Here is a 16,496-nt window from a genome sequence, read left to right as displayed (position 1 = left end):
CACACTTTTGGTACAAATATAAGTTAATGATTATAACTATTCACACTATAGTCCAGCTCTCGTCTTTAAAATATCCAAATCTGTTTAAGGTCTAAATAACCAAATATCTAGATGTTTTTAGTCTATTCTAAAATAAGGTAATCGTTTTTTTCCTTTTACAATCTGTATTGCCAACAATACATTGCCCTTTGATGGTGAATGTATACAAATGAACAGTTTAGTACAATGTAAAACGTTGCATCTTTTAAATGTGTTAAATAGCGAAGATGTTTAGTAAAATCACAACAAAAACAATGGACATAAGGTAATAAAATTCCTAATTTGACTATTAATTAAGCTAAGTATGAACATGAATCAACCCAGATATGCTATTGTTTAACCTCTAAGTAATTACATTCAATATATTTTAGAATTGACAGGAATTATACAGATTATAATTAATTTCAATACATAAATTTAAAAAATACGAGTATTTAAATAAAATAAAATAAATTTAAATGCTTAAAAATAAACTCTACCATGATTCATTTCTGTGAGTGTAGTCGGCTGAGGTTACATACCCAAAATGTCTTCTTGCTGTTGTTGGTTTAAGAATGGGATGTGTAGAGCTCGATCTTGAAATGTAATCGAGACCAGCCATTAAAAACCTAAACAAATACAGTATAGTATATCCAATAAGATGATTGGATTGAACTAGCTCGGGTTGAAAAACAAATTAAACATTTAAATTATTTTGTGAAACTGCATCTCTAAAATAACTGTTCACATTACAATAAAGAAGGTACTTCAGTGAAGTAGGCTAAATATGTTTTTGTATACAACATGTATTCCCACAAAGATCAGCATTTTAACTTGATCTTAAATTAACACTGCAATATTGAAGGAGGTCAACTCATGTTCAACCTTAAATGGATAATGGAAGGAAAATCTGTCTTAAAGTAAAAAGGTAAAACCCAGAACACATAGTTGAACATGAAACCTAATTAATAAAGAGGCTGTTATAATTAAGATAGTGTAAGTTATATACATTTATTTGAAGCTATTTTTGTTTTTATTAGTGATGATTAAGTTTCAAGTTTATTGTTTAAAGTGTAGCCGACTGTTTAATTTGCTGTTCTGTGTTGATTATTATTAATTATGTTCAATTTAGTGCATATCTTTGGCAAAACCAAATGTATGAGATCTGTAGGAAAAATGTTATTTGCTTATGTATTAACATTTCACATAGTATGGAATTATTTATTTCTACCAAAGACCGACTGTATAAAACATAAATATAAATGACTTCCACATAAAATATGTGAAATACCACAGGGTGGCGGTAATGGTAGTACAATGAAAGAATTCCAGGGGGAGGCGTTAACAGTTTTACCATGGAAACTGTGATGACGTATGATGTTCTACGTCACTCCTCCTCTTGATGAACATCAGCCTGTGGTTAGAAGCCATTGTACTACCAGGGTCCGTACTGCACCCAACAAAAGCAAACTCTGCAGTTTCAGGTTAACCCGTTTTTGTTACCTGAGCTGTTTGAATATAGAACTGGAATTTGAACCGTAAAATAAAGCAACTTATCGACAAAAGTAAAGAAAACGAGAGGTTCACAAAAAGCGAACTACGACTGATTTTTCCACCAGGGAAGTTAACGCTCGGCGAAGGGATACAACTGACATCGGAGGAGGAAGAACTGCGGTCCGCTCCCGTTGCTAATTTCCTCTATTTTTTCCGCTTTACATTCCGTGCTTGGCTTTTCTCTTAGGTCTGTGCCCTTATTTAGATGGCGGCAAGCTTCCCAGACTCTGTAAACGAAAATGATATAGGTAAGTCCAACCCGTTACCGTTTAATTGTTGTTCTCAACGGTTCTTTAAAACCTTAAAAATGCAACTAACTAGCATGTGGGTGTGTAACGTAGTTAGCTCGTTTAGCTTGTGGTCTTGCGTGGTGTGCAATCTCGGGGCTTAGCATCACAGCTAGCTCTCAGTTTAGCTTTCTTCATGCCTTTTACCGGTAGCACCGTCTCACTTAGCGAGTGATTTGTTTAATCAATCTATGTATATAAGGTTATTACATGTGACTGTTTTGTCACTGGCCACGCTTTGTTTGTTTTCAAGTACGTCAATGTTTGATTTTTGTCATGCTGGGTTCTTGGTTAAAGCGTCCCTCCCCCAACAGCCTACATCAGTGTGAGTGATTCATGGTCCGACACGTAGGTCACGCTTCTTGTTAAAAAATTGAAAACTAACCATTGATAGTTTCTACTTAAAAATTAAAATACATATGCATTTGAATAATTGCATTAATTACGTAACCTAGCATTTTGACAATTTGAATACCTTTTATTTGTCCCACAGAGGGGAAAGTTGCATTGCTACAGCAAAAATGAAGGGCGAATAATGGCAACATATTAAGAGACATGCATAAAATATTAAAGAAATAAATGGAAATTACACAAATTACAAAAATACACATCCAGGTGGACAATAAAAGCACCAGTAACAGTATTTTTAAAATAATACTAATACATAAATGTAACGTACAATCAGAGAAGCTATGTGCATTTCTCAAGTACTGTACTTTAGTACAATTGTGAGATACTTTACTTTTACTATTTAAATGTTTTGTTTCTTTGTACTTGTACTCCACTGCAATTCAGATGTAAATAGTCACTTTGTGGATTTGGATTAATAATGTGAAATATAAACTAAAATAATTCTATAGTCTAAATGCACACTCTACTCTGCAGCATACCAAGTGATTCAAGTTAGCTGCACCTTTACCAGCTTTACAACATTGGAGTACTTTTCCACCTCTGACCATTTCTCTTGTACAGTTTTCCCCACCCTTTTTTTTTTTACCAATATTATGTTTGACATAGTTAGCCAATCAGATCTGTGACAAGCCCTCTCACGCCTCTTGAGTGAATAGGTTACTTTGGGATGTTTGGAAGTCCTTTGATGGGTGCAGCTAACCGCAACAGTCTTCTTCTTCTAGGAAAGGCAAAGTTCATCGGTGAACTCCTGGTGCCTGTTGCTCCCTTCGACCAGAAGGCTGGACGAGAGACGTGGACAGTAGCCTTTGCACCTAATGGTTCCTACTTTGCCTGGTCTCAGGGGCATCGCATTGTGAGGCTCATTCCCTGGGCAAAATGTCTGAAGAACTTGTAAGTACCCTTAGAAACTGCAAATCACTCGGTTACCCCCACTAAACGGTGTGTAGGAATCAACCTCAGGGCTTTAACAACACAGGCTGTTAAAAGAAAGCCCAACAAAAACATAAAGGACACAAGATTTGGCACGTGGATTTTATTTTCAAATGTAATTACCTTATCTGCAGTAAGGTAAATCATTGTAATTTAGTAAACCATCAATTTCCACTGAGACTGAACTTTGATGCCAATTGCTGACCTGTTGCTTTCGCAGGCCGTGTGCAGAATTATTCTAAAACATGTATTTCTAGCACTTGCTTGATTCAGCATACTTTCATGCTCGCAACTTTTAGAGTTTGTCCTGATGGGGAAAGGTTAAGAAAGATACGGAGAAGCAAAGCTCTTCCACTGCTCCTCTGCTACGACATGTGGCTTTTATTATTGACTCCCTTTCTGCTTTATGGGCCATTTTTCTTTCCACTCAATAGGGCCTTCTGACTCTCACACTATCTGTAAAGCAAATGCAGAACACATTTTGTCGGTCTGCTTAATCAACACCAGCCAAACTGTGATGACATTTGTTTTCACTACAGCCTCGCAGCAGTGAAAAGCTCACTGAGTGTGTCTGTGCTGGAGACTAGAGGGAACAGCTTCTGTTTTTAGATGTTGGTGCCTTAGGAGCTGTGTTTTGGAGTTTAGTTTCACTCCTGTGTTCCTGTTGTGATTTCACATATTCACTTCGCTTCAAAGATCCCAAAAATACATTTTTCCAAAATGAAATTTACTCCAAATAGCCTACAGCTTATTAAGCAATAAGCAAACTCATGATGGAAACCTTTACCATATCTATTTAGTCATTCGGCTTTAAGACCAGCTGCTCATCTTGGCTGTCTCTTGTGTCTTTTTTCCATTCTTTGTCACTGCAGTTCAATCGGCCACAATGGAGAGGCCACCAATGCCTCGAGCCCTCGCCGTTTGTCCCGTCAGAACAGCAACGGGGGCCAGGAAATCCAGCCGGCCGACGAGCCCCGCGAACACACCATCGACTGCGGTGACATTGTCTGTGGCCTGGCCTTCGGCTCGTCCGTCCCCGAGAAGCAGAGCCGCTGCGTTAACATCGAGTGGCACCGCTTCAAGTTCGGTCAGGACCAGCTGCTACTGGCAACGGGCCTCAACAACGGTCGCATCAAGATCTGGGATGTATACACTGGTGAGGAAATAGCTTCATGAGTTTATCAGATCAGGTCATATTGATCTGCACGAATGAGTTCCAAAACCCTGGAGTGAGTTAAGGTTTTAGCACTTTTGGTCAATGTTTTGTTGGCGTGTTTTGTTAGCTTCCAGTCAAAAGGTTTCTGGTTAAGACGAGCTTAAGAGATTTTCACATCAGTAAACGCCCCACTCGTTAGTTGTCTGAAGCTCTTATGTGTCTTTAAAACAGCACGAGGTAAGCCGCTAAATGAGACGACGTAACCTCATCGAATCACCTTTAGCTTAGTGGTGTTTACAATAAGTCATGTGACTGTGATGTAGTTTGTGTATAGCGTTATCAGGTTCATTCTTTACTCACACTTTTTAAGGCCTGTAGGAGTTCTTGCTGCTTCTTCTTTTAAACATTTGTTTTCTGTCTCTGTGTTGCACAATCTTTCGGCTTGAGTGAGGGGCAGCTTTACGTCACTGTGGATGAGTTCTTCATGATTTCTCTGTTTCCTTTGTCTCTTTGCAGGAAAGCTCTTGCTGAATCTGATGGATCATACTGAACTAGTGCGAGACTTGACCTTTGCTCCCGATGGCAGTCTCATGTTGGTGTCTGCCTCCAGAGATAAGACCCTCCGCGTGTGGGACCTCAAAGATGATGGTATGTTTCTTTTAGAGGTGAATTAGATCTGTACCCTTTAAATGTCAAATGGTGCCCCATAATCCCTTTGCAATGCACTTAAAAGTAATTGACTCATTATGTGGCCGTCCTGCTAGCGAAATGAAACAAAAGCAAATGTTATTGATATGGTCAAATGTAAAAGGATTACATTCGTCTCAGCAGGCTTAAACTCCCAGGCTCAGATAAAAAGTTACAATCGCTATAGAAAATATTTTTGTTTGACAGTGAAGGACTCGGTGTCCTGCTCCTGTCTGAGATAATGTTGTTTGTGTTTCCAAGGTAACATGGTGAAGGTTCTGCGGGGGCATCAGAACTGGGTGTACTGCAGCGCCTTCTCCCCTGACTCCTCCATCCTGTGCTCAGTGGGTGCAGGCAAAGCAGTAAGTACACAAGTTCCTCTTTACTTATTTTGATGTCATTGATAGCCAATCAACTTACAAATGCCCCGCCCACCCATTCCCCCCGAAGAACAAACTGCTCAGTGTCATGATAAGTTGTGCCTTCTGTTTGGTTTTGTTTGCAGTGCAAAAAACATGCTTTTGGTGTTCTGAAGTGTGCATGCCCAGCAGACCACTGTTTCACTCTTGTTATTTAGATAAATTATAGTGTGAACATGTATGGTAAACTCTTTACATTTTATAATTCAGCTACAACTGAAATAGGTCTGCACAATGAATGGAAATATTATCGGTATAATGATGTCTATTAGTGCATTGTCCAGATGGCAGTAAGCGCAATATTTGGTTAAAATGTAATATTGAGAAAAATGTAATTTAAGTATTGCGTAATCAAAAATCCATTGTTTGGTACGGGGCATTCGAATACAAATTAAATCATTTACATTTCTGTTCAATGCTAATGTAAAAAAAGTTTTTAAAAAATCAGGGCCTGTAATATATCGGAATTGTAACATTGAGCAAAAATATTATTTATGTGGCAGTCCTACTCTGATAAGTATTTCTGTTGAAGTGGGGGGAACCAAACGACATTATTAAATCATTACGTAAGGGAGTCTTCAAATATATAATGGCAGCTTTGAGACAATTGTGACCTCATGTTAAACCCTGCATACGATCCAAGGGTCAGATTTAAAATTCATTACATTTTGAATATATTTTCCATATTTCATCAGTACTTGCCTCAGACATGTTTCTGGATATTGATCCTGTAGACCGGTTCCCCCCCGCCCATCAGTTGACTTTATGCACTGTTGCAGCTCTAGATCAATGTGCTCATGGTTGTTATTGGTGGTGGTAGTAGCTCTGTTAGGCTGTGTGTGTCCCTACAGTGTGTGTCTTGCTCTCCCTGTCACAGGTGGTGGCAGAGCTCAGTGTGTGATTGGTTTTGAAGGGAGCGCCGCGCTGACATTTTGAGCAGCCGGTGTAAACCGGGGACGCACAGGGCGCATTGCCCCAAGGCCAGGGGCAGCCTGGCACCACCCTGTACGTAGGTGCTGCTCCGTGTCTGTCTACCTCTGCTGTTGCAGTCCCTCTATTGATTTTTAATTTCAGTTATTTAATACTCCCTCTATCCCCCCTTCACCCCCACCTTTCTTCCTTCACCCCCACCCCCCCCATCCTAAGTAGCTCCATCCGCCCACTGTCTGCACACACTTCTCTTTTGTTGCTAGGAGTTCTTTAACTGTCAGTATAATATGCTGTTAGTAGCATACTGTGTAGCATTGTTGTGCCGCTAATGGAAAATTCATAGAAAACAGTTTAACCAACAAGCTGCACCCCCCCCCCCCCCCCCCCCTTCTTTACTGTGAATGATTTGCAAATGTTACACAAACCCCTTTCTCTGATGGAAGCATGGTGCAGGTTAAGGATGCACTGTCTTAAAAATTGCATAAGAGCTAAGCTGTTATTGAGAAAACATTCAACAAATTGGCCATTAGTGTTTCCATCAGCGGTTCTCCTGGGGCTTTTGTCTGCTTCAATAAAAAGTATGACGGCTCTTGGCAGCAACAGTGGAACACATTTAACTGCAGTACTCCATCAGTTCACTTGTGATGAAAACGCAGCTTAGAAATGTAACAGAGAAAATAATGCTAATAGTGCTAATGCTAACTGTAACTTAAATGAGAACACTAGCTAGTCGAGAAACGTAACTCTTCGTCTGCATGTGACTGTTATACGTTTTATGTAGATTATTAACTGGGTTCGTTAACAAGCATCACTTTAAAGCATTTTCGATTTTTGACGAATTAACAGTGAATGATTTTGGGGCAAAAATAACATATTCTGACAAACTGGTTCTCCAGATGATTTAGCAGGTGTGTGCATATGTGTTTTTGCCAGAGGTATCAACCCTTTGGCCATAAAATATTCTTTTCTCTTGCAGTATCTGTCTCTTCATAGGCTTCTGCCGGAGCTGCGAGCCTATTGTAAACACAGTGAACTAAAACTCTGAAAGGGGGAACCAGTGGAGTAACTTAATGTTACCTTAAGTTACTGCTTGTTTTATTTTATTTTCTCTATTTTTTACTTGAATTTTTTAATAATATATTAAATATGTATAAATTAAAATGATTGTGCTCTTAAAGCTATTATGTTAATGTAGGTGTAGTAGTTGTATTTTGATGTAGCCTTGCTGCTTGTGTAGCATGTGCTCTTTTGTTTTTTGGGCCTGGTTAAAGGTTGCATAACAATGACACTGAGCATAACCTGACTGTTTAATTGCTTTAATTCCTTCTGCTTGATTTAAATTTTAAAATGCTAAATGTGTATATAGTAATGATTAAGTGTAAAGTAGCACATCTGTTCGGTCATGTCTCTCAAATCCTTGCATCGACTCTAACAATCCTCTCTTCCCGTTGCAGGTGTTCCTATGGAACATGGATAAGTTAACCCTGATCCGGAAGCTGGAGGGACACCACAATGACGTGGTGTCCTGTGAGTTCTCCCCAGATGGGGCGTTGTTGGCCACCGCCTCTTATGACACCCGTGTCATCGTATGGGACCACCACAAGGCCACCATCCTGCTGGAACTCGGGTAAGAAAATAACAGGCTACCCTGCAACGCTTTTATTACCCACCATTGCACTGGTCAGGGTGGTTTGATTCCAGTATTCTAATTGGCAACTGAACTGAAAAATTCATTTAAAAGTAATGTGTGTTGGGGGGGTGGAAATCACTTTAAAGCTGTGTTCTTTATGACACTTAAAGGTCTCATGTCTTTCCGGTTATTACCCGTCCCCTTGTGTGTTATGAAGGTTTTTCTGCATGTAAACGGTCTGCAGAGTCAAAACCCTCAAAGTACACCCTGTAGGGAGTACAACTCTAAAACAGAAACCTCCCCAAAACGCCTCGTTGGAGATACGTCACTGTCCATTTGATTCTTCCGGGTACATCATGGTGTCAACCGTACCCGGAACGAAATGGACCAATCCGTGGAGCGTTACGTTAAGCCCCCGCTGATTGGTCCAAATTGACCAATCCACGGACTTCCTCACACACTCAGTGCAGGCAGCTCTGCTGATCTCTCCTCCCTGGCTGCAGGCTGATAACATACAGTTGGGATCACGGCAAAATTCTCTCTGCAGACCCATTCTCACAGCGTTTATCAACCTTTGTCTTACTCAATATCAAGCCACACTTATTGTTTTTACTTCGGCTGTGACTTTGTGTGTGCTCAGGGTGAGTTTCGCTGTGTATCGCTAAACAAGGAAACCACACCTCCACGAAGCTCAGCTCGATTCACAACGTCCCGACCAATCAGAGCACACTGTGCTCACAGGGAGGGGGGGGGCTGGAGCTATTGGAGCTACAACGAGCCGTTAAAGTCAGAGTGAAATTCAGTGAAAACACGTAGTTTACAGAGATGCTGTGAGAAACCAATGTGAGTTTGGAACATTGAGCAATATAAATCTATTCTAGTAGAGCTCAACAATGGAATTATGATCAGTGGAAATGGCCATGACATGGGACCTTTACACGTTTCCTTCAGCAGGACGATGTCCACTGTTTAACTGGAGTAATGAGTGACCCGACAGTAAAACTAAACATAGGCCTATCTATAACTAGTTTAGGTAGTTTGAGAGGTAATTAAAATAGCTACGTGTGATATTCTAACCTGAAGTGTGTGTTTTGTTCCGCTCACCCCTGCAGGTGATCATGCAGCTGCGTGTCGACTCGTCAGCAGCAGCTGATCTCTCTCTCCCATCAGATTAGACTTTACTCGCGTTTATGTCCATATCGATCAGATCCAGCTAGTTCTAGCTAATGATATGACTACCTGCTTATTAAAAGACAACTACACAATAAGTGTCGCTATGCAACTGGATGAGGCCACAAAGTATAGCGCAGCATTATGCATTTGTTTACATGCCCACCGGAACCCCGAGGCATTACCAACAGATCAACGCACAATCATCCCATACACATACTCTTCTTGTCCGTCACATAAGTGGCGCAACTGAGTAGTAAAATCCTGAGACTCATTCCCGTACCACTCCATTGCAAAACCCCCACTCTCCTGAAGTGTTCAGATGTGTTATTTCTTTAGAAGTGATATGCTTATCAATTGTAAAGGGAGGTTCTGCACCAACTGTTTGACACTAATGCTGTTTCTAAGCACCTGCTCTCCTCTCTTTCCAGCCATCTTTTCCCTCCTCCATCTCCCATTTTTGCCGGGGGGGCCAATGACCGCTGGGTTCGCTCTGTGAGCTTCTGCCCTGACGGCCGCCACCTCGCCAGCATCACTGATGACAGGTACGATACAGAACGAGAGTTAGTTACATTCATTGACCGGTTGTTTTACTTAACTTCTTTACCTCTATCGCTGTGTTTGTTTGTTTGTTTGTTTGGTTGTTTGGTTGGTTAGGGTTTTATTGCTTTCTCACTTTCCTTTAGAGGAAGATCTGATCATTTTTCGGGGAAACTTTAAAAATGTGAAGTTGTTGACTTCGGTAGAGAACATTCCATTCAGTTAACGCGGGCTGATATTTAAACAGCATGGCGCTGCAGAAGAGCGTCACTGTGTGCTTCTGCTTGTTTTTAAATCTCGCAGTGAGTCATGAGTGTTAATGGGACGAGGGAGAAAAGAGCTACTGTATGCTGGTGTGTTTGGACCGGTCACATGACTGTCACAAGGTAGTTAATATCTGTGATGGCAGGCGGCTGGGTAGTTGGCAGATACATGGTTTATGTAGCAACAATTGAATGTAGGGAATCAGTAAATACATTTAATGAAAGGTAAGATTCACCCATCAAGCAAAAAACTATTGCAACATTACTAGGAATCTACGGAAGGGGATTAAGACCACATGCAGAAGATGATATTTATTTTCCTTTTTTTATTCTGAGGAATAGTCATAATTGCGGCTGAGTGGGAACAGGGCTGCCAGGCACACTGAATCTTCTCCTGGCATTTCTGATCTAAAAGGAAGGTCAAGTGAAAGTACCTCCCAGGTGGAAAACAGTCTTTCACTGGCAATAATCAAAAGTTATTTATGGAAATGTACTGCAAGCCCGTCAATGAGAGTTCATTGCAGGGTCAAATCATTAAAACACGAGGAATATATATAATTCAAAGTTTATAATTATGTTTAAATTCAATTTAAATGTCAAAATATTGCTTTAACATCAAGTTTCCAGTGTTTGTACTGGAATGTGACCGCAGTGTGTTCTCTGTCTCTGCTCAGAATGGTGCGTTTCTGGAGCATCGAGGAGAAAGCCCCTCAGGCCATCGGCTCCCTCTCTAACGGCCTCTGCTGTGCCTTCTCCGCTGAAGGAAGTGTCCTTGCTACTGGGTAAGGCTCTGTCACTCCACCCTGAACACACACACACACACACACACACACACACACACACACACACACGTCAGTCACACCTTATTGACTTCTGCAGAGGAACCATTTTCCCGTCTTTTATCACCGCTTGCCGGCACCATGCATTCTCTGCTGTTTTTAGGTTTGCTAAATTCACTGGCCCAATTCCAAAGCGACCCCTACCACCTCCCACTCCATGACTAAACTGTGTGTAGTCACACACCTAGCTGAATGAGGCTCCTTTGTGGAGGGTGTAAATACAGCAGCAAGCTTCAGAACAAAATTCCCTCTCTTCGTCAGAAACAAGAACTGTCGCAACTTTCCGTAAAGATGGTTTAAAATCAGCATTGCTCCAACAAATTCTAATGCAAAACAGCCATTTCTTTTAGGACCAATGTTTATGACCTGCTTGGTTATAGCAAGAGTCACTGTAAATATAATAAACCTTACAATCAAATGAACACATCTACTGTTTTCTAGACTTGGGTATACAGTGGGGCAAAAAAGTATTTAGTCAGCCACCAATTGTGCAAGTTCTCCCACTTAAAAAGATGAGAGAGGCCTGTAATTTTCATCCTAGGTACACTTCAACTATGAGAGACAGAATGGGGGGAAAGAATCCAGGAAATCACATTGTAGGATTTTTAATGAATTAATTGGTAAATTCCTCGGTAAAATAAGTTTTTTGTCACCTCCAAACAAACAAGATTTCTGGCTCTCACAGACCTGTAACTTCTTCTTTAAGAGCCTCCTCTGTCCTCCACTCGTTAACTGTATTAATGGCACCCGTTTGAACTCGTTATCAGTATAAAAGACACCTGTCCACAACCTCAAACAGTCACACTCCAAACTCCACTATGGCCAAGACCAAAGAGCTGTCAAAGGACACCAGAAACAAAATGGTAGACCTGCACCAGGCTGGGAAGACTGAATCTGCAATAGGTAAGCAGCTTGGTGTGAAGAAATCAACTGTGGGAGCAATTATTAGAAAATGGAAGACATACAAGACCCACTGATAATCTCCCTCGATCTGGGGCTCCTCGCAAGATCTCACCCCGTGGGGTCAAAATGATCACAAGAACGGTGAGCAAAAATCCCAGAACCACACGGGGGGACCTAGTCAATGACCCGCAGAGAGCTGGGACCAAAGTAACAAAGGCTACCATCAGTAACACACTACGCCGCCAGGGACTCAAATCCTGCAGTGCCAGACGTGTCCCCCTGCTTAAGCCAGTACATGTCCAGGCCCCTCTGAAGTTTGCTAGAGAGAATTTAGATGATCCAGAAGAGGATTGGGAGAATGTCATATGGTCAGATGAAACCAAAATAGAACTTTTTGGTAAAAACTCAACTAGACGTGTTTGGAGGAGAAAGAATGCTGAGTTGCATCCAAAGAACACCATAGCTACTGTGAAACATGGAGGTGGAAACATCATGCTTTGGGGCTGTTTTTCTGCAAAGGGACCAGGACGACTGATCCGTGTAAAGGAAAGAATGAATGGGGCCATGCATCGTGAGATTTTGAGTGACAACCTCCTTCCATCAGCAAGGGCATTGAAGATGAAACGTGGCTAGATCTTTCAGCATGACAATGATCCCAAACACACCGCCCGGGCAACGAAGGAGTGGCTTCGTAAGAAGCATTTGAAGCTCCTGGAGTGGCCTAGCCAGTCTCCAGATCTCAACCCCATAGAAAATCTTTGGAGGGAGTTGAAAGTCCGTGTTGCCCAGCGACAGCCCCAAAACATCACTGCTCTAGAGGAGATCTGCATGGAGGAATGGGCCAAAATACCAGCAACAGTGTGTGAAAACCTTGTGAAGACTTGCAGAAAACCTTTGACCTCTTTCATTGCCAACAAAGGGTACAGTATATAACAAAGTATTGAGATTAACTTTTGTTATTGACCAAATACTTATTTTCCAAATAAATTCTTCGTAATCTTAAAGACCTCAAACTCCTACCATTCTAACTTATTTTGCGCCGTTGACAAGTAAATGTTTGCACTGAACTATTTGTACATGGCGTGTTTCAGGAGGGACATAAAACAGCGTAGCACATGGTCAGGTAGGGCAGGTGGTTAATCAGGACAGATGTTAGGGGGGGGGGTAGGGGCCAGTTTTGGAATGGAGCCCAGTGTGGTTATGATGCATCAGTGCCCTGACCCTCAACCTGTTTTCCTTGTTTTTTTGTTTGTTTTTAGGACTCGTGGCGGAAGTGTGCTCTTCTGGGAGTGTCCTCGTAGTGTTGCCAGTCTCCAGCACATGTGTAGGATGTCTATCCGCCGGTTGACTACCACCCAGCAAGTGGAGACGCTGGCCATTCCTACACCGCTCCGCGACTACCTGACCTACAAAATCATTTAACCCCTACCCAGGACCACCAGCTGACCCAACTGCACCTGTCGCTGCAGCATCATGCTGGAAAACCAACAAAATACTTCCTGGAAAACCTTTTTTCATAGAACTTTGTTGAACAAATGCAATCAGGACAGAGAGAAAGAGATACTGAGACCCCCTCCTCCCCCCACTCACAGCAGGATATCGTGTTCTGTTAATATTTATTTTCGTAAGTTCTTCAGTAGCAAGCACACCATCCATACCGGTTAGGTTAACATTTTCCAGGGCCTCCTGTCTCCCGTTACATGCCTGTGTGCAGCCCCTCTTCCAGCTGCCTCAGCCAGGTTCAGTAACCCTTCAACTTGAAGGGGGCGTTGCACTTCATGCAAGTGCTGTTTGCAGGTGGGTCAGCAAAAGGGATGAGATGTGGGATTTAAAAAAAAAAAAAAATTCTAGATCTCAAAAGGCCAATGCTACATGTGTGAACTGTAAAGTATCTTTACATTATCGCCATGGCATAAGAAAAGAACAGAGCCAAGCAGTTATTGGTCCCTCCCTGAAACATTTCAGCCAGTGAATGACAAGGAACTGAAGTGGAGATATGTCTTTGAAATATCTGCATTGGCTTCGCAAATCTTGTATCGGTCGGGCCTAAGGCATCATTTCATTGGTCGGTTTACCAGAGAAGTACCATAGAAAGTTGAATTGTCTTTGTTCCTTTTGATCATTGCGTTGACAGCCTTAGGGAATCTACTGTTTCTGAACCGTTCACCAACTATCATTCCATTATGATTGTTGGTGGTGGGAATGCACAGAGAAACATGTAGCAGTGAAGATGGTTCAGGCACCAAATGGCTTCTGATAAAGATTAACGAGGAAGGAAGGCATTCAACATGTGCTGGCCCCAGGCCTACAAGCCTTGTGTTGAAGTGAGAAACCCTCAGTGTAAACATAACATTGTTTACAGAGATCTCCACGCGGGATCTTACAATCCTGCAAGCTACCAAACCACGCTAACTGGCTGTCAACAAAACTTCCATAAATTGCACAGAAAAAATTGGTCCGACCACATGATGTAGGTGCAGTCTGCCCCAACCTTTCTCAGTCTGGTGAGATCAATGGCAATAGTATGCTTGAATTTAAGTGTGCGTGCCCCGCCTCCCTGTTCTCAGAGTTTCGTGTGTGTGTATATGAAAATGTCTATAAACAAGTCTTAAGTTTGTTTCCCCACTTTGCCATTTATATCATTTTTTTTTTTGGTCTTTGTCAACCTTATAAATGTGAAAGAGTCAACAAATGGTTACAGTACGCGTTTACTGTTCTAGCCCAGAGAGCTATTACATTTCCTTACAGATTGGACACAGTGGAAGTGTCACTTTATGTTGAAGTTATGATAAGACATTTAAGCGACCCTGAAATTAATTTAAACTCGGCTATCTGGTGTAAGAGCTTCATGTTCTCTCTTGATAGAAATGTATTCACATGATAATCCACAATGACGCTTTTTGAAGATACGGTATTCTAGCAGTCTTCTGTTTCTTGATTGTCACTTTCACGTTGTGAGATGTGAAGAGGGGAAAGTGAGCCTTTTGTTTTGTCCTGTGTTTCTGTAGGGAGGTGGCTGCACATCAGCCATCAATCATTTTGGCAATACGTTCTCCGACAGTCGGTGCTAATGCCAAAGGTTTTCATTTCCACTTTGTTTTTATAGTTTCCTGCTGAAATATGGAGTGCGACTCATGAAGGGGCTGAAGTGCTTCGTTATGTATATCCTTACCGGGGGTTGCATTACGTTACCATGGTGTTTGGAAAAACACAGTCCTACCTCAGTGAGTTTGCAGTATGAAGCGTTAAATAAATCAAATATGAATGTATAAAGGTCATTTTTCTTTGTGGGTTTGTTGTTTCAATAAAAGCTTTTTTGATAAAATAATGTGTGTCCTGAAGACCTCTACTTTGATCCTTTCCCTGGAATCCTCATACATGAGAACATGTAGCTCCTGTAAATACTGTATGCCAGGAATGAGTTGGCATTTGAGCACATCAGGGTTCCCTGGTCTGGAAGTCAATGGGTTTTTCAAATATGATATTTCAACCCAGTCTCACAAAAAAACGTGTAATAACTACGTTGGTCCACAACGTAGGACGTAGTATTTCTACGAAAACGCCTCTGAAATTGTAAGATCCCTATTAGTGCTGCGTACCGGTACGCCGAACCGGTACTGGACTTGTAAAAAGTTTCGGTTCAAGTCCGGTTAAAACCGGAACGGAACGTCAGGAACCGGTACTTGGACTCGCAAAAAAACTAGCACTTACGTATATTCTGGTGTCTGTGGTTATTTAAACATTCCCTAATAAACGTTATTCAGCGTCAATAAATGAGTGCTAATCCCAGTGTGCTCAGTGTACAACATCACATGTCATTTCACCTTCGATTTACGGTTTGAAAACGTAGAATTTCGCCACATGCTAATGCTAACCGGAAGTGAAGAATTTTCAGAATAAAAGTTTTAAGTTAATAGTGTGAACTTTCGGTTTTTTCAGAATAAAAGTGATTTAAATTAGTGTTTTTAATTCAAAATTACGCCATATCAACATTGATTTTAATTTCTAACAGTATGTATTGTAGAGTTGTAGAAAATACATGGTGCACAGACAGTACAGTACACTCTGACTGTACAGTCACTAGAGTGTAGCCTATACTGTATATTAGGTGTGTAACAGTGTGATGCGTATAGTCTACTCTACACTCTACCTTTCAGCAACGCTTTAGGGATTTAGGCTCAGTCAGCTCAGGGACTGTTTGGTTACTTTAGTTTGGTAAATGAAATAAATGTTTGAACTTTGTAGTAGTTCACTGTAGTTGCTGTCATAAGTCATTTGTAGACTAAGTGGCACATTTGTACTTTGTAGAGAAATGTAGACACAAGTTGCAAGGGAGCACAATAAACCTGATGAGTTTGAATTTGAGTTGATTATGAGTTAATTTTCAATTGATAATTAGCTCACAATAAGTTCACTTTAGTTACTCACACAACTTGACACAAGCCATGGGTTCAGGTCCGGACTTATAAGTCCGGACCTGAACCTGAACCTCTGGACTTGAGTCCGGACCTGAACCTGAATGTGAGTCCAGGTACGCAGCACTAATCCCTATGTTTTTTTTCACCATTCATTCCAATGGCTGGCGTCTATGTCCCATTTCTCCCTGCAGAAAAAAAAAATATGGCCGAACTTCGTTTTATTCTCGGTGTAAAATGCCTATTTAAAGTTACTTTGGCCATTAAAATACGTTTTGATGTCATTTGATGCGAGAAATATGAGTTATTATTTCAGACTATGTGTGCAGTGGATGTACATGATC

The 16,496-nt window shown here is 41.2% G+C and overlaps 1 protein-coding gene across 1 annotated transcript; it reads left to right on the top strand.

Annotated features, from left to right (window-relative positions):
* Positions 1 to 1,418: 1,418 nt before the first annotated feature.
* On the top strand, positions 1,419 to 15,065 carry wsb1 (WD repeat and SOCS box containing 1). The gene is made up of 9 exons (XM_034098196.2): positions 1,419 to 1,820; positions 2,993 to 3,161; positions 4,073 to 4,356; positions 4,873 to 5,004; positions 5,305 to 5,405; positions 7,847 to 8,019; positions 9,624 to 9,737; positions 10,670 to 10,777; positions 12,997 to 15,065. Exons 1-9 carry the CDS (start codon positions 1,778 to 1,780, stop codon positions 13,157 to 13,159), a joined length of 1,287 nt encoding a protein of 428 aa, XP_033954087.1. The 5' UTR covers positions 1,419 to 1,777; the 3' UTR covers positions 13,160 to 15,065.
* Positions 15,066 to 16,496: the final 1,431 nt, after the last annotated feature.

This window comes from Pseudochaenichthys georgianus, chromosome 13, assembly GCF_902827115.2.
Source record: "Pseudochaenichthys georgianus chromosome 13, fPseGeo1.2, whole genome shotgun sequence".
NCBI lineage: Eukaryota > Metazoa > Chordata > Actinopteri > Perciformes > Channichthyidae > Pseudochaenichthys > Pseudochaenichthys georgianus.
The sequence above is the reverse complement of the archived record's forward strand: the minus strand, read 5'-3'. Positions and strand labels throughout refer to the sequence as shown.